The sequence below is a fragment of the Rhinatrema bivittatum genome, chromosome 8, assembly GCF_901001135.1.
Source record: "Rhinatrema bivittatum chromosome 8, aRhiBiv1.1, whole genome shotgun sequence".
Lineage (NCBI taxonomy): Eukaryota > Metazoa > Chordata > Amphibia > Gymnophiona > Rhinatrematidae > Rhinatrema > Rhinatrema bivittatum.
The window spans coordinates 259,054,153-259,077,316 of NC_042622.1; the positions used below are offsets into that span (position 1 = coordinate 259,054,153).

At 44.4% G+C, this 23,164-nt stretch overlaps 1 protein-coding gene across 2 annotated transcripts in view; it reads right to left on the reverse strand.

The window, feature by feature from the left end:
- Window positions 1-6,643: 6,643 nt before the first annotated feature.
- Window positions 6,644-23,164, reverse strand: part of MACROD1 (mono-ADP ribosylhydrolase 1) — a 1,081,925-nt gene continuing 1,065,404 nt past the window's right edge. For both annotated transcript variants that reach the window (XM_029614733.1, XM_029614734.1), the window contains one exon: window positions 6,644-7,359. In XM_029614733.1, the coding sequence (XP_029470593.1) occupies window positions 7,328-7,359 (32 nt within the window). In that variant the 3' untranslated portion in view covers window positions 6,644-7,327. The remainder of the gene's footprint in view (window positions 7,360-23,164) is intronic.

A 23,164-nucleotide genomic window follows, 5' to 3' on the forward strand; every position in this document is an offset into this window, starting at 1 on the left:
GGCTTACCCACTAAATCCCAAGTTCCTGCGGGATTTAGTGGGTAAGCTTGAATGGTCATTACTTTCAGTGGAGAAAAGTACATAATAGTAGAGTGCTCAAGGATCTGTACTGGGACCAGTGCTTTTAAAAATATCTATAAATTATCTGGAAAAGGGAGTGATGGGTGAAGTTAGATGACACAAAATTGCTCAAACTTGTCAGATCACTAGCCAATTTTGATTAATTACAAGAGGATCTTGCGAGACCGGGGTTTGGTTGTCTCCATGGCAGATGATATTTAATGGGAACTAGTGCAAATTGATGCATGTAGGGAAGAATAATCCACACTATAGATTTACAATGCTGGGTTCCAAATTAGGTGTCACCATCCAGGAAAAGGATCTTGGCATCAATGTGGATAGTACTTTGTTTTTTGAAAACCACTACACACAGGGCCAAGGATTTCAAACAGAATGTTAGGTATTATTGGGAAAGGAATGCAAAATAAAACAGAGGATATCATAATGCCAATGTATTGCTCCATTGTGAGACTACGTACCCCAAATCCCCCAGCCTCTCTTTCCCATACACACCTTGCTGCTTCCCCCAGACCTCTTTCAGACACACCCCAACCTTTCATTCCTCATCCTTTTTCACCCCCCCCCCCCACAGATTCCCCTCCCTTCCCTCTCCTGCGCTGATTGAGCTGGCAGAAGGAAATGAGCAGCACCACCTTGAGTCCCATCCTCTTTCTCTGCCACCTGGGGCTCAACTGCCACTCTGAGCTGGGCACGATCAAAGCAGACACCGGGCCCCAGGTGCTGCCCCTCACGTCTTTCTCTTGCCGGTTCAGGAGAGGGGAAAGCATTTGCAAATGTGTCCCCAGCCATCCAAGGCCTCCCTGCCAGAGTCCACCCCTAGGCACTGCAGCTGCCGTCGTGCCCCTGCCTTCCCTCAGTATGATCAGACAACAGGGAACAAAAGGTCTGAGGCACAGCCTCACAGTTTGCTACTTCAGCTCAAGGGCAGATTCTGTGGAAGAAATTGTAAAATTCTCAAGTATATTGGCAGACATTTCCATCTTTTATATTATGTTGTAAAAATTAAGTAATCTTCCAATCTTGCTTGTGTCTGTAACATTTATGTTTTTTTATGGGTGAGGAAAAAGTATTTTAAGTATCATTACAGAGAAAAGGTCTCAGAGATCGGCAGAAGAGAAGGAGAGGGTGAGAGGACCAGGGATTGAGAGAGATAAGGAGCTGCATTAGGAATGGGAAACTGAAGGAGGGAGGGAGAAGTTTGAGAAGGAAAGGGGACTGAGGATGGGAGGAGAATGGTGAGAAAAGATTGGGGATGGGGAGGATGGAAGATGGGAGATTAAGAAAAGAGGGAAAATCGAGAATTTGGGATGGGAGGAAAAAAGAGAGAAGGAGGGTGGTGCTGAGATTGAGAAAGGGAGTAGGACATGTTGGGGGAGGGGGGAGGGGGTGTTTCCAGGATCTGGGAGATAGAATCTGAGATCAAGGGAGAGGGAACCTGAATTGTAATGAGAGGGGAGGGCAGCGGGAAGGGGAGGAGACAGGTATCCCCTCTCTAACCTCTCAATGTGGCATCCACATACACAGTCACAACTACCTTTTCCTTCTCTCACACACACACAAACACTGCCCCTTCCTCCCCCGCTGATCCACTCTCATCCCCCAGCCTCTCTTCTCACCCCTCAATGCTTCCCCATCCAGAACCTCCTAACCTTTGCTCACTCCCTGCTCGTCCTGTTCCCTGTGTGCTGCCTGGGGAGGAGCTGGATCAGGAAGCAGAGGGCTGTTCTCTGCTGAGTGAGTTGCAGCACAGCCGGAAGCAGTAAATCTTCAGCCAGCCTGCTGCTCCCCCCCTCCTGAGTTTTGCCACTAGGTCTGTGCCTATTGTCAAATCCAGGCCTGGCCCCTGATCTCTTATGGTGATTCTATGGGGCGAGGTTAGGACAGGTCCAATAAGATATTCATGGGGATTTAATTTTGACATCCTTGCACATTCTTTACCTCAGGTAAAGCCATCAGTCCACCATGGAGGTTTCCCTTTAAAAGTGAGTTTGCAAGCTCCGTGTGCAGTATCAACACTGCCCTCATTGTGAGGAAGTCAGAAATCACAAGCTCATCACTCAAGAAAACAAGTGCATGGAGATTTTTTGCATGGGGGCAATCGCATAATACAGGGCATTTACATGTGATGAGTGCTATTAGCTATGCGCTAGTTTGGACGCGCGTTTTGGACATGCCAATCCCATTATTGCATTGGGAGTTATTCTAGCGCGTCCAAAATGCGCATACAACCACGTAGCAAGCTGTGCGCACTTTATTGCATCGGCCCATTTGAAGGTGCCAAATATTCAGGCCAAAGATGAGGCTGCTCCTGCTTGCTTTAGGGCAGTGTGCTGGTACAGCTTCCAAGGGGCACCACCATGTGCTAAAAGCTTAAATCTGGTCTTGATTCGGAGTTGCTCAAGTAATAGGATAAAAGCTGATTTTCTGATCTGCAAAAAGCGATTAACGTTTTCTAAGTGGTTTGTTCCCTCTAGTTGGTCATTTGTCTTCTCAAGTTCTTGGGTCACATTGGCTTGGGATCCCAATGTCCCAACAGATTCAGATTTAAGGAACAGTAACAAATTTACATTCAACTATGGAGGAAGAGCTTCAGATGGAACTTTCAACATTTCCTGCACATAACGTTGCCATAAACCAAAGGAGAAACATCTCTAAGAACAGGAACATTAATACAGCTCAGAGTTTTCATTTTAACAGAATTCTCTGTATTTCCATTTTTCTCTGGCGGTAGCATGCTCTTTAATTATACTTCTGCTAAGCATTGAAAGAATTACAACGTGCTGATGCTCACTGTGGGTCTGCTTCAAATGTTCCTTACATTCATTCCTTCTCTTGTGTGGAAAATTTGGAATCAAAAGTCTTGTCTGGCCAACCCTTCGGTTAGCCACTAAATGGCCCAAAGTCTCTTGCCATCAGGATTAATAACAGCATAGCAGGATTTTCCATTCCTTTTTCAGTCTCTCCAATGAGCTCAATGTGATTGGCTATCCTAAGGACATAAGGTGGAGCTAAAGGTATAGAGAGAGTGGTCATTTTGGGTTGGCTCTTGAAGAGTAATGGGTTCCTTAGTTACCTTTCACCCTGCTGAGTTGGGCCCACTAACCCAACTTGGTATTTTTCCTACGTTCAGAGGAGATTCCATATCAGTACACTCCCTGCTTGAGGGTCTGCATCATTTTTGAAGGAGAGATATTTGGAGACTTCTAATCAGATTTTGGATACTTTTTCTCATTCTGGGGAACACCCTGTGCTTTGGGAGAGGGACAAGCCCCAATCCTGAGGCAAGGGCTGGAGACCTGTCAGCTACCTCTCTACTCCCTATGACAGCACTACCCAATGTGGGATTTTTGGACTTAGAGACATTTAGATTTTTTCCCCTTTTTGTTAGTGCGGAGGTTTTTTTTTTCCCTACCCCTCCTCACAACTTGGAGTAAGGAGATAGTGAACTTTGTTCAGGACTGAAAACATCAGACTTTTCTCCCAGAGAAAAGAGAGAGAGTATGAGATTGAAACATCAAGATTTGGAGACTCCCAAGGGACCAGGACCCAGGATGTGGACAAAAGACAGAACTTTGGACTCAGGTAGGATCTTTTGTGATTCGAATTCCCCATCTTACTAGGCTGTTTGTACAGGGATGAGGAAACAGTGGCAAGCTCCTTCCCAGGAACTAGAGAGAAGGAAAGAAGCAAACCAGCAGAAAGACTATGTACATAGTTTCATTTGTAGCAAGCATGTGGGACAGTGACTGATGTTTTGGAAATAATCAGTAAACTTCATTTGAACACCTAGTCTGGGTCCAACTTGTGAGGAGAACACAATACTCAAGAAATACACACACTTAAGGAGAACCCCTCCATCACCTGGACCAACAAGGATTTCCTTTACCTCCACAGCAAGAACTCCCTCCCTGGGACCTGCAGAGAGAAGGAATAAGATGGAGAGAGTAGCCCCGACTAACAAATACTTTTATGACCCTAGGGGAAACAGCAAACCTCCTGGCAAAGGGTTACACTTAAATGAAGACTTAGTCTTCTCCACTTTAAATTGTAACTGCAGCTTCCAATTTAATGGTAGCAGTCTGAGCTCCTTTAGTTTCCCCAGGATACTCTGTTAGCTGGGATACTCTGGGTCTTATTAAGCAGGAACAGGATTCTTCTTCTAGTGAAGCGTAACACATTTCCCCTCTGTAATCTCCTTCACTGACAAGGCTGGAGTTCAGCTCCAGGAACCTCCAAGGTGGACCTATTACTTTACATCTACAGCAGGGAGATTAAGCTCACTCACCCACATTTCCTGCTCCTAAGCCAATGCGGCAACTGATCTGTGCCCCGCTGCCAAAAGCACATGCCCGACTCTCTGCTCAGCCATCACAGTGAGTTCAGCAACCGTGAGGAAGAACTGAACCGTCAAACAACTACAAAGTACAAGGCAACTCGGACAGCATTCACGAGAAGTGAAAAGGAGTTGGAGCTCCAAACTCAGCATCGTCTCAGCTCATGGCCATCCCGATTCTCTCCGTTAATTTGTCATACTTTCATCAGTGTCACTTCCAGTGGCTGGTGGAGCCCATCCTGCTAGCTGCCAAAGAGAAAAGGAGGCCTGAGGCAGCTGGTGGGAAGGTTGAAATCTTGTTCGAAGCCCTTCTTCCCAGATGGGGTGATGAATACATGGAGTGGCTTCCCAGGGACCGGGGTGTAAACAGTAACAGAATTCCAGGAAGCCTGGCAGAAGCCCAGGGGATCTCAGTTTCAAGGAAGCAAAGGGAAAGCCAGGAATGAAACTGGGCAGACTGGATGAGTCTTACAGTCCTTACCTGTGGTCATATTTTGTTTGGCAATTTCCTCCTGTCCCTTTGTATTTCCAGATCAGTCAGAATCAGGGCTGCAATCTGGCACCATAAGCCTTCCTTTGTAAATATTCAGGGGTGTTAGCCTTCTTTTCCCTTCCCCATTTGTATATATGTATTAAACTAGTCCAATAAAAAGATATCACCTTATATGTGGTCTTTTATATGCTTATTATTTGCCAACCTATTATGGTCAACTCTGCAATCATGGGCCCTGAATTCATCCACTGAAACAATGACCATGGCTCCCTTCTCCCAAGGGCTGTAAACACTTATTCCACAACATCTCTAGTCTCAACTAATCCAGGAAATAGAAGACCCCCCACTCAAAAATTGAATTGGGAACCTTATGCATGGCAGTGCATGGCACTTGCTCCTGGCCAACTTTGCCATCATGTTGCCATATGCTTGCATATGTATGTGCAAATGCATACATGCACACATCTGCATGTATCTACACACTCATATTTATTTAAAAGATTTATATTCGGCCTCATGTGACTTGTCATTTTATGCATTTGTCAAATGGATGTGTGTGTTCGATTCCCACAGCACTGACGTGCAAAGTAAGTTTCTAGGCCTGAAAATCTGTCCATGTGTTAGCAAAGTAATACATGACATGGTAAAAGGAAAGAATTGCACAGTATAGAAGACAAATAACAAAGGTTCTAGTGTTGGTCCTGGTGGCCAGGGCTGCTCTAGCTGCTGTTTCTCCTCTTTCCCCCAGGATTAGACAGATTTTTTCTTGTTTATTCTTTCATGGAAAGTGTTTTAGTTTCTTTCTCAGTTTTGAGAATATGTATTTCTTCTATCCTTGAATTTTGCACTGTATAGGAGGACATGCATTTCTGTTTCTCCAGGGTTGCACTGTAGACAGTGTCTGCCTTCTTGGAGTTTTCATTTTGTCTGAACATTTCTAATTTGTGGTTAATTGTTCTGCATTTGGTGAGGGTCTTGCTGTGTTCTGTATATGCAATTGAGATAAGGGATTCTGCTAGCATGGAGGCTTGTTTAGAGATCTGTAGCAGTCCATTTTGCCTTGTTTTCACAATAGGAGGTGTTTTGGTGTTCATGGGCCTGGTGTAAATTTTACAATGCTGCATTTTCATAGAGTTTTTGCTGTTTGAGTTCTACAAATTCATACTGCAAGATTCACCCATCGCAGCATGGCAGGTTGGTTACCTAGATGTTCAGTGTCTGGTTTGCAAGGTTTTGTAGTACAGCACAGAGTGCCTGGTACTGGAGAATTTGTGTTGTTACTAAGGTGACACCAGAACGTGAACATTTTTATTTAGATATGTAGTAAAATGAAACCTCCCATTTCTGATCACTGATATTCATTTTAGATTTGAATGTCTCTGCATCCTTAAGCAGGTCACTGGTGTTCCGTGTTGATGCCTGCATGGAGGTCTAATGAAAGTCCATACTTCAGTTGTCTGTGCTGTATTCATGTTTAACATCTATTGTCCCACTCTAGGATTTACTTAGATTTATAACACAGGGCAGGAAGATCTTTGAAAATCTTTACACATTAACAGCTCTTCATGAATGAAATAGAAATCTAAATGAAAGAAAGATATCTCGGAAAATGTTTGGTAATTATTTATCTGCATATGGCAAGAGGAGAGTCCTGCCACTCCCGGTCTCGGCTAAGAAACACGTCTGCTTCTTGCCCTGGTCTCTAAACCAAAAAGAACTTGAAGACTCTCAGTAGATATGTGCTGTATCTGTTTATTTTTATCCACTCAGATAAATAAAAATCACAGCAAAGCTAAGCATAGCAAGAGCCCTATCCATATACTCTATGCAGGATAAGAAGATGGGGGCATGGCAGGAGAGTGGGCGATTCTGAAGCGTCTGTGAGCAGGTAGCTCAGAGGAGAGGTACAGGCCGGTCCAAATCAGTCCTGGTTTTACCCCGTTGCATCTGTGGATTTGTAGTTTCTGCTAAACTTAGAGAATTCAGAACCACAGATCTACAGAGGCAAAGTGGACAAAACTAGGCTGGGCTTAGTCTGTTTCTGGTGACTCAGAGGCATCTGGTCCATCGGCTCACTTGTGATCTGGCACAGAGGCTGAATAGACAAACCCTGCCTCAACACATGCATATTCACTGTAAATATCCTCAATGCCTGTCTGGCCTTGGGGTTCACCAGGACAGGACCGGGAAGCCATGTTGTAGAGGAAACCGATGAGCATTTTGATTTCTCTCTCCTGTTTTACCCTCCCCCCCCTTTTTCATGTGCTGTCCTTCTGGCCTGTGGAACACCACAGTGGACACTGTCACGGGAAAGGAAGATGAAGCCTGGTGGCACTGCAGACATGAGGTGGGAGCTGAAGGAGTGTGGCGAGCTGCTGACACACACTGAGCTGTTAGCAAGCGGATAGCTGTCATTTTCCTCACAGCTTGGATGGCAGCACGATAGCAGGATCTGGGAATGAGAAGAAAACAGGTGGTTGGTTAGTGGGCAGTGCCAGGGATGGAGCTGCAGTGTCAGGGCAGGGCTATTGCAGAGGCATCTCAGTGCAGAGGAAGATGTTGATCTGTGTACAGTGTAGTTCATGACAGAGACACTTTACTTTGATTAAAGCCCATATATTAATTAAAGAAACACAAGGCATATAACAATACCGAATCAGGCCCAATAAATTCCCATCAGTATCTTAACAACCCCCCGCTCCCACCATTCTGCCTATTTATATCTGCTTACTGTGCTGTCGTACGTCTTACATCATCTGTGTCTTTCTCCACCGGTGAGGTCCCCTTGTGCCTGTCCGCTACAAGCTTGAAATGTGTCATTGTTTTTGTTCCTACAACATTTTCTAGCATTCCTTTTGAGCTTCCCCCACTTCAGGTTCATATGATGAGCCCTTGTCCTTGTGCTTTTTATTCTATAGAAAATACTTCCTTCTGTCACTTTACTGAAGTGTGATAGATATTTGAATGCTTCTATCATATCTCCCCCTTCTCCTCTTTCTTTTACGTAGTATATCTTTAGCTCCTCCACTCTCTATGTGCAGGCCAGGCCCCATTTTGGTGGTCTTCCTTTGAATGGCCTCAACCTTGTCAATGTCCTTTTGTAGATGTGGTCTCCAGAACTGAACACAGTACACAAGGTGAAGTCTCACCTGAAGATTTGTAGCTACATAGTATTACTTCCCTCTTTCTATTAGCAATATCTTTCTTTATGCACCCACATATACTATTGGCTTTCCCAATAGCTTTGTTACCCTGATTGGGTACCTTGAGTTCATCAGAGATTATAACAAGGGTCTCTTTCTTGTTGGTAACTGCTAATTCATCCCCTCCAAAGGGTACCTGCAACCCCAAAAGCATGACTTGGCATTTTTTCTGGCTGATAATGCAGTTTCCAAATCTTTGACGTTCTTCAATGTCATCTTTCATCTAGTTTATCCTCCATGACATGTCTATTCTGTCATAGATTTTCAAATTATGCACAAGCAGGCACACTTTGCCATCTAGTCATTCCCCAATGCCACTTATAAAGACACTGAAAAGAAATGGGCCTAACACTGATACTTGGGGGACCCTGCTGGTCACTTTTCCCTTCACCAGATTGCATTCTACTGACCACCATCTTCCATGTCCTGTTGCTCAACCAATTTTTCACCCAGTTTCTTAATTTGCTTTTAATTCTCAGATTGACTAGTTTGCTCACCAGTCTTTGGTGTGGAGCAGTGTCAGAGGCTTTACTCCAATCCAGAGAGGCCACACCTATGGTACCCCATCACCTCATCCATTAATAAAGCTTGTTTGGCAAGATCTTTTCTTATTGCCTATGATCCTGTAACCCACTGGCTTATTTGTTTTCAAAACCTTTTTATTAAAGAAGAAACATTCAGAAAAACTACCACAGAAGCCTTACATTTTCTAACACGGGAAGTCTGCAGAACTCTTAGATATATACACTCCTACAAACTCCTTGACAATTGTAAAAAAAAGAAAAATATTTCTACTGAAAATATATTAAACATTTAATGACACATAAAATATGCTGATTGATGATAAAACTTATACATCACAACAAGGCATAGAATCAAAACTGAAAACTGAAAAAATTGAAATTTAAAAATAAAACTCACAATTCAAATTCATTCCAGAGAAAACAAGTATATAAAGTCAAACGTTACATTCAAGGCCAACACTGAGAGATACAGAAGAAATGGAACCAAGCCGCTCAAACACTTGAATACACAATCCAGCTTCTAGCAAGAGCCCCCGAATTATCTGAGACATGCATACAGGTGAGAGAGGTTATAGTATCCACCAGGCAGGGTTAGACAGAGTTTCCAAAGCAACACGCCGTTATTGAGAAGGGAATGTACTTATGAAGGGCTCCCATATCTTAGCAAAGAGAGCAAGAGCAAAGCAAACCAGAGATTTAGCTAATCAGCAGTTCATGTACACAATCTAAAACAGTTTTATTGTCTAATCCTCAAAAGTGGGAGGTGCCTGATCCTTCCACTTACAGTTCTTAGTACAGTATAACTTAGGGCTTCCCAAACATGTCCTGGGGGCCCTTACAGCCAGTTGGATATTCACAAATAATATGTATGAGATACATTTGCATACATTGGAAATCCAGTATATGCAAATTTATCTCATGCATATATTCACTGTTGATATCTTGAAAACCCAGAACAGGTTTGGAAAGCTCTGGTTTAGCCTTCTTAGCCACAAAAGCAGGAAGAAGAAAAAAGTGCCTTTTATGTTTAGGAAAGACTACACCTACAGGGGTCAGATCTACAGTAAATAGAATAATTTCAAGCTTACATAAAAGACTGAAATTTTAAAGTATTTTCATATAGGGAGCTTAACTTTCTAACCTATTCATGGTACATCATTTGTGCGCATAAGTGGATCTTTGGAGATTAATGTGTATTTCTGCTCTGAAAGTACGTGCATGTTTTAGTATTTGCAATTATTTCTAATGCAAGAAAACACATAGGGGCGGATTTTAAAAGGCCTGCACGTAAATCCGGAAGGATTTACACGCGCAGGGCCCTTGCGCGCCGGCGCGTCTATTTTGCATAGGCCGCCAGCGCGCGTAAAGCCCCGGGATGCGCGTAAGTCCCGGGGCTTTCGAAAAGGGGCGGGAGGGGGCGTGTCCGGGGCGTTCCCGAAACGACGCGGCGTTTCGGGGGCGTGCCATGGCGTTTCGAGGGCAGGCCCGGGGGCGTGGCGCTGGCCCGGGGGCGTGGTCGAGGCCTCTGGACCAGCCCCCGGGACCAGAGGACGGAGCGGGGCTGCCGGCCGGCGCGCGCAAAGTTACGCCTGCTGAAAGCAGGCGTAACTTTGCCGACAAAGGTGGGGGAGGGTTTAGATAGGGCCGGGGGGGGGGGGTGGGTTAGGTAGGGGAAGGGAGGGCGAAGGAAAGTTCCCTCCGAGGCCGCTCCGAAATCGGAGCGGCCTTGGAGGGAACAGGCAGCGCGCGCTGGGCTTGGCGCGCGCAGGTTGCACAAATGTGCACCCCCTTGCGCGCGCCAACCCCGGATTTTATAAGATACGCGCGGCTACGCGTGTATCTTATAAAATCCAGCGTACATTTGTTCGCGCCTGGTGCGCGAACAAAAGTACGCGATCGCGTATTTTTTAAAGATCTACCCCATACTTTCTCTACCCATTTTATAAATATACATGTGCATATTTTATGTCTGAAAGAATTGTGACTCTGCAAATAAACACCTAGAATGAAACACAGAGATAGGTAATTTATAAAGTATGCATGTATACTATTTTGAAAATACTTAACCGTGTAATTGGAATACCTCCACCAGTTCACCCAGTCCTCTTCCAGTTCATCTAGACCCTCTAGCACTTCACCCTGAGCCCCAAAGTTCATGCACACCTACCACTCAAAAACCACAGACAACAGACAAATCCAATTTCACTTCTGCTTGTCAATTAGCAGGTGTAAAAGTGTACAAATAAGTTCAGTACTGTTAATACATATCTCTCTTACAAAATAGCAACTACTGCGTGCACTTCAGAATTCCATCCCGGAATGCCCCTAGACTGTCCCTTTTTTCCCTGATAAAATGTACTGAAAATACATGCATACTCTTGACATTTATAAAATAGCATATACTTACATGCATGCTACTTATGTGTATATATGCTATGCTATTTTTATGCGTGAAACCCCTTTGAAAATTCAATCCATAAAAACAAGTTATTTCTATTTTCCTCCCTTGAATCTGCTTTCCATTTTCTGAGAGATGTTCTTTTGGTTTCAACCTCTTCTTTCACATCACCATTTAATTATGCTGGTTTACCTTTGATCTTTTTTTTTAATGTGTTATACATTTTATCTGGGCTTCCAATATGGTATTTTTAAACAATAATTTTTAAACAATATTTTTAAACAATACTTTAAAATGAAACTTTTAACTTTTTAAACCACTCCTTTTAGTTTTTTTCTAACTAATTTCCTCATTATACCAGTCTTCATTTTTAAATGACAGTGCTTATGTCAAATTTGATTGAATTATGATCACTATGGCCAAGCTGCCCCACCACCATTACCCCTTGCACCAGGTCCTACATTCCTCTGAGGACTAGATCTAAAATAGCTCCCCCTCTCCTCAGATCCAGAACCAGCTGTTCCATGAAGCAGTCATTTATTTTGTTTATTTATGTATTTAGTAAAATGTACCTCCTCTCTCTTCTTTATTATGCTCCAATTGATGTATATACATTATACAATAGTCAAATAATAGAGACAAAGTATATACAGACACACAATCCATCAACTCACAAAAACTCATGTATGGCATCAGAATCTTTACCTCCATAGCATGCCTTGATGGAACATTTACCCAATAAATACTAGAGTAATTGAAATTTATTATAATTGTGTTGCCAATTTTAGTTGCCTTTCCAATTTCTTTTAGCATTTCACTGTCTGTTTCTTCATCCTGGCTGAGTGCAGTGCCAAGTTTAGGGAAAAATAGAGGGAATCCGGGGAGATCATGTGATGTGCTGAGGTGCGAGGATGCTTGTGGCTGATGCTCCCATGCTCCGGGTCTAAAATCCTAAGCACTCCTTACCCGATTAATGCCTCAAAGATGTCAAACAAGTTGCCCTCCAAGCTGCTTCCTGAGATGTGGGCAGATAAGACAGGCAAGTCACAGAAAATCAGGCCATAAAAATTTGCAAGTTGGCAGGGTGCAAGCCTTAGATGACGAATGACTGGCATTGGTGTCCCCAATAGATGTCCTGAAGCAGCTTCAACCCATGTTTGATTCCTTCTCCACCAAATTTACCTCAACAATAGAGAACTTGCGGTTGCAGTGGAGAAGGTAGCGGAGCTTGTGGCCTCAGTGCAGGAAAATGCATTGTGGCTGGAGTCGGTGGAGACACGCACGGAGGACCTCGAGCTCTCAGTGACTGAGGTGCAGTGCAAGGTGGACTTTCTAGAGTGGCAGCTAATGGAAGCAATGGATAAAACTGACGATTTATAAACTGGGGCCGCCACTGTAATATTAGGGTGGTAGGGCTTCCAAAAGGAGTGGGAGGCTCGGTGCCATTGCCCTTCTTCGAGCGCTGGCTATTGGAGGTGCTTGACTTGTCAGCAAGCGAGGGCTGCATCAGGCTGCAGCACGCACATTGCACTCTGGTGCCAAAACTGGACCTGGGCAGGCAGCCTCATACCGTAATAATGCACTTGCACGCCTTCCCAGGCAAGATCAGGGTTATGGATGCCGCATGCTCAAAAGGCGAGATCCTTTACAAAAAACAAAAAGTGATGATTTTCCAAGACTTTTCAATGGCCATAGAAAAGAAGAGGGCCAGTTATGCTGCAATTAAGAAAATACTGCAGCATTGCGGACTTTCAAACGCTCTCCTATACCATGCGCCTAAAGGTTTTTTTCCCCTAATAAGCCCAAGATATTTGACTCATCGGTCGAGGCTCAGGTTCACCTAGAACCAGCTTGGAGAGGCAGTACCGAGCCAGAAGCAAGGTTGCAATGGCAATGCCACTGAAAACTGACCGTTAGGAGATGCCTGAAAAGGTGTGATAAATTACCGGGGAGTGGGAGCAGAGTGAGCTAGGAAGGACACGTTATGAGTGACTGGTTAGGGGGTGATCTATCCTGGGTTTTCTTTTTAGTTTTCTTTTCTTTTCTATGTGTTACATTGTGCAGTTGGCGTGCAGGGTGGTTGGGGGCTTTTTGTCTAGGGGGGGGGGGGGGGGTGGCGGGTTCTCTTATGGCTAAGGCCTTTATATATGTTTGCTCCATAGTGTTCACCTTGACTAAGTTAAACTGTGCAGGATGGGAGCATATGCGCTTAAAAAATAAGTCTCTCTCTCAACGGCCAGGACATGGCAGCATGTGCGTAGAAATGAGGAAGCGGAGATGATCGGCGTCAGACTGGAGAACTAGGCAAGCAGAGACAGAGAGTGCAAATAACATGCAGAGGCACAGCCCAGGAAGTTCATCATTGGCAGACCCTGCTGATAGCGTCATGGCATTGGCTGTCTTTATGGCGATATGCACTTTTTTCACAATACTCGCATTTACACCTAACAAGGCCATGGTCTAAACACTCGGCCTGTGATTATAGGACTAAAGTCATTCACATTAGCTGCAAAAGCAGTCTTGCCACACAGTGGATCCACAAAGTAGTTGGGGGGGGGGGGGGGCAAGGTTGGCTATTGAAGGGCTGGGGTCGGGGGTTGGTAGGGAGGTTAGGAAGTGGTTGGAAGGGCAGTGTTTTAGGGGATGTCTTAGGCTTGCTGGGTGCTGTGGGATGGGGGAGTATTAATTGGGGTGGGAGGGTTGTGGAAGGTTAAGGGGGGGAGAGGGTTGGTCTGGATGGAGGTAGCAGAGCTCCCGCTGGAAAGAGCTGTTGCGTGGGGGGGTTGGAGTTTCGTTATGGGGGTGTTGGAAGGCGAGTCAGTTATGGGATCTCGCCATCTCTAAACCATGGGCGATTACATTTGTTGGTATTAGGGAGTGGTTAGTGTGTGTCTGTTTTGGGGTTTCTAAATTGTTCTCATATCAAAAAACAGGAAAATGCAAATGTTTTTTTGTGCTGTCTGTTCAGCGTTGGGACATTTGGGGTAGCAGAATTCTCGGTTGATCCTGCTGTATGGGTATATGACTTTTGAGAATGGCTAATTCTAAAATTGGATTGGGGTCCTGGAATGTCCGTAGTATCACTTCCCCTATTAAACGAAAGTGCATCTTTCATTTTTTGTAAGCGGCGCTTAACTCAGATACCTCTATTACAGGAAACCCATTTAACAGACATAGAGCATGAGAAACTCAAGAGAGAGTGGGTGGGCAGGTCTATTATGCATCCTACAACATCAAGAGTTGGGGGTTCTGAATATTGATACATAAAGTTCTCCCGTTCAAGGTTCACAAAGTTCAAAAGGACCCTGAAGGCAGATACGTGTTAATTGAGGGATCCAGACATTGTAGTGGCTAATGTATATAGGCCTAATAAATACCAGCAAAATATAAGGGATATAACTAGTATACAATCAAAACAAGAGAAAATAACTAGCTACATAAATCAATATAGGCTGCAAGAAAATAATAATTTAATCTCTGGAATCAATAAATAATGCTGTGACTGTAATGTATTATTTAAAACAAGATTGTTAAAGTAGAGATAAGACCTCTGTATTGGCAAGAGATCTGAATTAACAGAAACTTCTAATGGCCAATTGGTCCAATCATTGGTCTTGTAATCTCTAATTGTGATTTGGTGAATTTTAATAAAAATCTTTTAATTATTAACTGTAGTAATGTACTTACATATTAATTTATTAATTTTTGCCAGGACACAAGTCAGGGCAGAACTGGCTAGTTTTTCACCTTGCTCTGTTGTAGCAGCGGGTGATTGGAATGCCTGTGACTGTGGGGGTCTAGAACCTAACCAAGGGTTTAGTGTCTTCATACAAGGGGCAGACCTAGTAGATGTTTGGAGGAATAGCTATCTGGCAAGCAGAGACTATACTTTCTTCGCTGTGGTGCACAACACAACTGAATAGATTTTTTCTTATGTGCTAGGAGTTTGCTGAGCAGGGGGCTGATATTTTGCCCTGCTACCTGTTAGACCATAACCCTATAGTGCTCAATATGAATATCATGCAGGTGTTGCTGGAGGATTGTTCTTGGCGGCTTTACGTTTCAGTTTTGGGGCAGGAGGATTTCAAGGCGATGATTGCAGAAGAGATGAAAGCATTCACGGAAATACAAGCAAATGCTGAATGTAACTGTCCTTCGTAGTAGAATTATAAATACTAGTTACTGCAAAAAGAAGTGGAAGGCTAGAGAGAAGTCGTTGGTGAGGGACATCAAGTGGCTGGAACAGTTACACAAGCAGGGGTATTCTAGAAAGGTTTGGAGAAAACTCCTGGATAAGAGGTACGACTTGGAATAGATACTGATTGATGGCTAACCTGCTATGGAAAAAGGTGAAGGGCACAAATTACTAAAATAAGAGCTGCGAATGGGGGCCTGTCTAGTAATCTAAAATTAACCAATGTCACTTTTCGCACTTCATGGATCTGTACGTGGACAGGGAGTCATCTACACGGAGGGATATCCTGGTTTACTTGGATAAAGTGTCACTGCCTAGAATATCAGAACAGCAGAATAAGTGCTTAAGGGTGCCAATCACACTTGAGGAGATGGACAGGGTGGTTAAGCTTCTCTCAGTTGGCAAGAGCCCAGGTCCAGATGGATTTCCGTTCGATTTGTATAAGTTCTTCTTTATGGATCTTGCTCTTCCCTTAGCAAGTGCATTTGAACACCTGTGGATAGACCTGTCTTGTCCACACAGAATGACAGATGCCACCGTAGTACTGATCCATAAGAAAGGCTGAGAGGAGGAGGACCTGGGGTCGAACAGACCAATATCGTTGCTTAATGTGGACATCAAAATATTGGTCAAGGTTTTGCAGCTGCGGCTGGAGGGGATTATTCCTCAACTAGTACAGGAGGATTAGATGGGATTTATAAAAGGGTGCCTCTCTATAGCAAACACTAGAAGGCCTTCTATATCATCTCAATGGAAAGCAGTCCAGGAACTATTGGTCTCCCTGGATGCTGAGAAGGCCTTCAACAAAGTATATTGGTATTTTCCATTTGAGGTGCTTAGCGAATATAATATGGACCCAGAGTTTGTGGCCTGGATCAGGGCATTGAACTCACATCCAATGTCACTTTTCACTCTTCACTAATGGGTCCTCACTAATGGATATTGCCCTCTAGGGTGGAACAGGTGTTCATGCTGCTAGGGTCTGGGAAGAAAATAATGTTGTTGATTTATAAGGCTACCACTCTTATGCTGGAGGAGAGGGACTAGATGGATGGCCTGATGGACAGTTGGAACCAGGACCTGGGGTTGCAGTTGGAGGAAAGGGATTGGGGTGGTATATGAAAGAAGGCGCATAAAGTCTCCATATGTAGCCACATATCAGAACTTATGTATAAGCTGATAAGGAGAACCTATAGATAGATACCCCTTATATTTTACTGCTGTGTTGGAGGGGATACGGGGAGGAGGGGCTTATATATATGTATGGTGGAGCGGTGCATTTGTCAAGAACGTCTGGAGGAGGGTGGAGTCAAGGATTGTGCACATTCTGGGATATCATGTAGCCAGCTGTGTGCCTTCTTGGGCTTTGGATCGATGTGGTCCTTGCGAGAACAGAACAGGTTCACTATAGCTTCTCACTGGAAGTCAGAGCTGCTTATCTCGCATTGGCAAAAGCAGGTGCATGACATAGCATTGGTTGAGAAAATGACTTTTTCTCTTCATAAGAAATCGTATCTATATGATAGGATATGGGCACCTTATTGGAAATGTTAAATCTAGGAATTTGGGCTTATAGAGATGGGTAAAAAAAAGAGCTCAATTATATGCAAACTGGTTGTGAGATTTCTATCTTTTGCTGTTCATACTGTGCATAAAGATGTGCTGCAGAATGTTGCCTGGTGTTGGTTTATTTATGTACAAGTCCTTTGCTTTCTAAAATAGTTTATAAAAAAAAAGAGTTAATTTACAAATGCGATGAAGCAATGTATACACAAGCTCTTTTTTAGCAGTAAATTAAGATTGTGTAGTCTTATCACCAAAGAAATAGCCACTCATTTTAGTTTGAGGCTCATAATTCCATTTTTGAATCAGTTAGAGAAGGTACGCTGACGAAGGCCTGGTAGACGTGCAATAATCTCACACATGGGTTAAGAGCACGATAACACAGATTCAATCAGATCAGGATGCCATGGCAATTTTCGAGTGGGTCTTACATTATTGTATGTATAAACACCTAATGTAAGCAGGCAACTTAAATTCAGTTTTTAAAACCTGGAAAGCCTTAATGTTATTGCCCACAGACCAGAGGCCTTGAGAACAGCAGAGAATTGAATCAGGAGAATAAGTGACAGGATTTTTACAGAGTGCTGATATTAGTGAAACAGCATGTGGAGATTTTTCCATAAGTATGCACACTGAGAGCCATATATTTACAGTGTATGTAGTAACTGGGTTTTCCCTGCAAATAGACCTTAGAGCAGGTGTTAAGGGGAGAGTGCAGCTCTTCGGTTAGACAGTATTCATTGGCCTGATAGCTTTCCAGTGTTTGGAACAATTTAAGCCTAACTAGACTGGCTGTTCACTGCTACAGTTTCAAATTAGATAAAGTCATTCCTCCATATCGTGAAGTTAATTTGGAAAATGTGGGCGAGCCTGTGATGCAAACTTGTTAAACTTGATGGAAATTTGTTAAACATCGAAACTTTGTAAACCGTTGTGATGGTGAAACCGAACGATGGTTTATAAAACTTGATAAATAAATAAATAAATGCAGCCAAATTTAACAGCATTACTAGAGACATCACAAGAATTAACTGTGACAAGAAAAAGACCGCTGTTAAGTTTCTTTTGCATTTTGATGGACAAGAATAATGTTTTCAGACATTTCTTTAGGAATAGTCAGGCGTTGTTCTACGGATTTAAAGTTTGGTGCTATCCAGATTTAATAAAATCTACGCAAGCTAGGAGAAAGTTATTTCTTGCAATGAGAACAGAAGTATTGCAAAAGGGAGCGCAGTTTCAGTTGCGTTTCCCATGTAAATGCTGCGTAAGATATCAGAATCAACATTATGTGTATTTTGAACCGGCCCAATTGAGGGTATTTCTTGACACTCACACCCAGATTATTTCAATGTTTGTTTGGTACATTTTTGTTTTCAAATAGAAATTGCCACGCTCCTGTTCAATGTGTTCTCCTCTATTTCCTTTACTTAAATATAAGGACAGTGTATTTAGAAATTTTCAATTTGATGATACGTATTTGTTAAAAAAAAAAATTGTCTCATCTGTACTGTATATTTCAAGCAGTATAATTTAAAAATCTGATAAATAAAAAATAAAATAAAAAAAAAGGTAAAGCCTAGTCTAGATAGAGTGTGTTAAGCTGGATGGTGTGTGTGTGTGTGTGTGTGTGTAGGAGGAATAGTGCTGTCAGGATTGCAAATACCTACATTGAGCCATGGCTTGGTACATGCTGAAAACAAACTTGCACACCTATAATATGACGGCTCAAGGTTAACCAGTGCCCTGTGGGAGAGCTGAAATTGATGCCCCTCCTCCCTACCCCTTGCAGTAGCATCTTGCCCCTTACCTATTGCTCAGTAGCTTCTCAACAGCTCTCCCCCTCCATCCTCTGCCTGCTACAGAGTTCAGGATGTCTCTCACCCCTCTCTCGCTGCAGCTTGATCGTCAAGCCACTGTCTCCCTTCTGGAGGCCCTCACAGCTCAGTGTCTCTGGTGGTCGTTTCCCTAGTCCACTCCTGCACTTCTGCTTCAGCTTGGTGATCCTCAATTTAAGGGTTCTACCAGTGGCTTCCCTTTAGCTTTGGTTGCAGTGCTGGCGGCTCCTGTGTGGGCTATGAGCCTGTGATATTTGATACAAAATTGTTCAGAGTAGTTAAATCACAAGCAAATTGTGATAAATTGCAGGAAGACCTTGTGAGACTGGAAAATTGGGCATCGACATAGCAGATGAAATTTAATGTGGATAAGTGGAATATGCATATAGGGAATATGTGGATAAGTGGAATGCATATAGGGAAAAATAACCCATGCTATAGTTACACAATGTTAGGTTCCATATTAGGTGCTACAACCCAAGAAAGAGATCCAGGCGTCATAGTGGATAACACATTGAAATCGTCGGTTCAGTGTGCTGCGGCAGTCAAAAAAGCAAACAGAATGTTGGGAATTATTAGGAAGGGAATGGTGAATAAAACGGAAAATGTCATAATGCCTCTGTATCGCTCCATGGTGAGACCGCACCTTGAATACTGTGTATAATTCTGGTCGCCACATCTCAAAAAAGATATAATTGTGATGGAGAAGGTACAGAGAAGGACTACCAAAATGATAAGGGCAATGGAACAGCTCCCCTAGGAGGAAAGACTAAAGAGGTTAGGACTTTTCAGCTTGGAGAAGAAATGGCTGAGGGGGGATATGATAGAGGTGTTTAAAATCATGAGAGGTCTAGAACGGGTAGATGTGAATCGGTTATTTAGTTTTTCAGATAATAGAAAGACTAGGGGGCACGCCATGAAGTTAGCATGTGGCACATTTAAAACTAATCGGAGAAAGTTCTTTTTTACTCAACGCACAATTAAACTCTGGAATTTGTTGCCAGAGGACATGGTTAGTTCAGTTAGTACAGCTGCGTTTCAAAAAGGATTGGATAAGTTCTTGGAGGAGAAGTCCATTACCTGCTATTAATTAAGTTGACTTAGAAAACAGCCACTGCTATTACTAGCAATGGTTACATGGAATAGACTTAGTTTTTGGGTACTTGCCAGGTTCTTATGGCCTGGATTGGCCACTGTTGGAAACAGGATGCTGGGCTTGATGGACCCTTAGTCTGAACCAGTATGGCATGTTCTTATGTTCTTAAGCCGCTGAACGCTCCAAGCGTAACTCTGATGCCCATAGATGTCCTGCTCCACTCTTCCTTCCTGGCCAAAAAGTGTGGATAAGCGCTCGACACATACGACTGAGACTTCCCTCTCATTGCTTGGCTCCGAAATACATTGAACCATTCCCTGTAATCCGAAGAGTGGGAGCTGTATTGTATCAACTCCAGCTACCTCGTGCCATAGGTATCCATAACACATTCCATGTGTCCTTATTGAAGCTGTTGGTCCTCTCCTGGCCCTCACGTAGAGTTCCCTCTCCTCCATGGGTCTCTACAGAACCTGATTCTTCTCTCCAGCTAAGAGGTCCTTGGCATCCAGCGGCGTCGAGGGAAATGGGAATACCTCCTAGCCTGGGAAGGTTATGAGGCCGAGGAGAATTCGTGAGAACCTTCCCTCAATATCCTTGATAAGGAACTCTTGAAAACCTTTCATAGGACTCACCCTGACAAACCACAGCCACGTATGGGGAGGCCTAGAAGGGGGAGGTACTGTTACCCACCCAGTCCTCGTCCGGCCCGCGCACAGGCCTGCTCACCTTCATGGTTCCACGGCAGGTCCCGGGTCAGCCTCCCTAGTGGAAGCTGCAAGCGCTTCCAGGACTCAGCGTCCCGCAGCGGCAGTCGCCGGGCCTTTCACTGTGCACCAGGCCTCACGCCAGAGCTCGGTGTCCTCGGCTGTGTTAGCCATGCTCAAGCGGATTGCCTGGCCTTTTGTAGGGCCTGGGTTGGGTCCTAGCTCCGCGGCGCGCCCTGATTGATTCCCTGATATAAGAAAGTCCTTGCTTGTACTTCCTTGCCTTGGCAATCGGGTTAGTGTCTTGCTAGATTGTCACTGCGTCTGAACCTTGTTCCAGGCTTGTTCCTAGTCTCGTTCCAGGATCCTTCTGTTCCAGTTCTGTTCCTGCCTTGTTCCTGCATCCTAGTACTCCAGCGTCCTTCTGTTCCTGTTTGTCTCTCCGTCTCCCCAGGTAGTACCTCCGGACTGTCTCTCTGGTACTGACCTCGGCTTGCTCTTTGACCTGCCTGCCTTCTGACTCCAGTCTGTTCCTCGACATGCCTGCCTGCTGCCTGCCTTCTGACTTCAGTCTGTTCCTTGACCTGTCTGCCTGCCGCCTGCCTTCTGACTCCAGTCTGCCCTCAACCTGCCTGCCTGCTGCCTGCCTTCTGACCTCGGCCTGCCTGTGACCTCGTCTGACCTCCGGAACCTGACCTCTGCTTTGCTGACTACTCCTCGGACTGATCCCCGGACTCTGACCTCTGCCTGCTTGACCATGTCTCTAGATTCTGGCTCTGTTCCTAGCCTTGCCATCACATACGCTCTTCTGGTCCTCCTTGTTCCATCTGACCTCCAATCTCAAACCTGACGCGCTGCCCCTTGTCTGTGGGCACGCCGGACTTCCATCCTTCCAGGAGACCCTGCTAGGCCCACCTAGGTCCAAGCGGCCCGGGTCCTTTCGGGCTCCTCCCGGGGGGACCTCGGGCTTCCAGTGGTGAAGCTCATCCTAGCTCTGTCTCCTTCAGTGCTCCACCCCCTGGGGGCAGTTGCTTCCTGGTCCCTACCAGGGAGCCACTCTCCACTGCTCCAGGACAAGGGTCCGCCCCCGAGCGCAACACCTTGGGTAAAGCCATGCTGACTTTGTTCCATTAAACCATGTCTTTCTATATGTTCTGTGATTTTGATATTTAGAACACTTTCCACTATTTTTCCTGGCACTGAAGTCAGGCTAACCGGTCTGTAGTTTCCCGATTGCCCGTGGAGCCCTTTTTAAATATTGGGGTTACATTAGCCACACTCCAGTCTTCAGGTACAATGGATGATTTTAATGATAGGTTACAAATGTTTACTAATAGGTCTGAAATTTCATTTTTTAGTTCCTTCAGAACGCTGGGGTGTATACCATCCAGTCCAGGTGATTTACTACTCTTCAGTTTGTCAATCAGGCCTACCACATCTTCTAGGTTCACCGTGATTTGGTTCAGTCCATCTGAATCATTACCCATGAAAACCTTCTCCGGAACGGGTACCTCCCTAAAATCCTCTTCAGTAAACACTGAAACACTGAAATCATTTAATCTTTCCGCGATGGCCTTCTCTTCTCTAAGTGTCCCTTAACTCCTCGACCATCTAACGGTCCAACTGACTCCCTCACAGGCTTTTACTTCGGATATATTTTAAAAAGTTTTTACTGTGAGTTTTTGCCTCTATGGCCAACTTCTTTTCAAATTCTCTCTTAGCCTGTCTTCCAGTCATTAATTCAAATTTGATCATATTATGATCAATATTGCCAAGCGGCCCCACCACCGTTACCTCTCTCACCAAATCCTGTGCTCCACTGAGAATTAGATCTAAAATTGCTCCCTCTCTTGTTGGTTCCTGAACCAATTGCTCCATAAAACTGTCATTTATTCCATCCAGGAACTTTATCTCTCTAGCATGCTCCGAAGATACATTTACCCAGTCAATATTGGGGTAATTGAAATCTCCCATTATTATTGCACTACCAATTTGGTTAGTTTCCCTAATTGTCCATCTTGACCAGGTGGATGATAGTAGGGATGTGAATCGGGCTTCGGACGATTGAAAATATCATTGATATTTTCAACATCGTCAGAAATTGGGGGCTCCCCCGAAACGATAGGAAAACCCCACGATATTGATCGTGTGGTTTCTCTTATCGTTTTGGGGGAGGGCGGGAAAAACGGCACACAAAAATAACCCCTAAACCCACCCCGACCCTTTAAAACTAATCCCTTTGCTTCCCCTACCCTCCCGAGCCCTCCAAAAACATTTTACAGGTACCTGGTGGTCCAGTGGGGGTCCCGGGAGCGATCTCCCGCTCTCGGGCCGTCGGCTGCCACTAATCAAAATGGCGCCGATGGCCTTTGCCCTTACCACGTGACAGGGTATCCGTGCCATTGGCCGGCCCCTGTCACATGGAGGGAGCACTGGAAGGCGCTGGCGCGCAGCCGATAAACAAAACCGCGATCGGGCCCGATGAAAAAAAACCCACATTTGAATAGGAACCGGAATCCGAACCGATTCTGGTTCCGATTCACATCTCTAGAAGATAGTATACTCCTATCACTATAGTCTTCCGCAACACACAAGGGATTTCTACCCATAAAGATTTGATTGTGCATTTAGTCTCATGCAAGATGTTTATCCTATTGGACTCTATGCCATCCTGGACAGAAAGCGCTACATCGCCTCCCGGGTGCTCCTCTCTGTCATTGCGATATAATTTGTACTCCG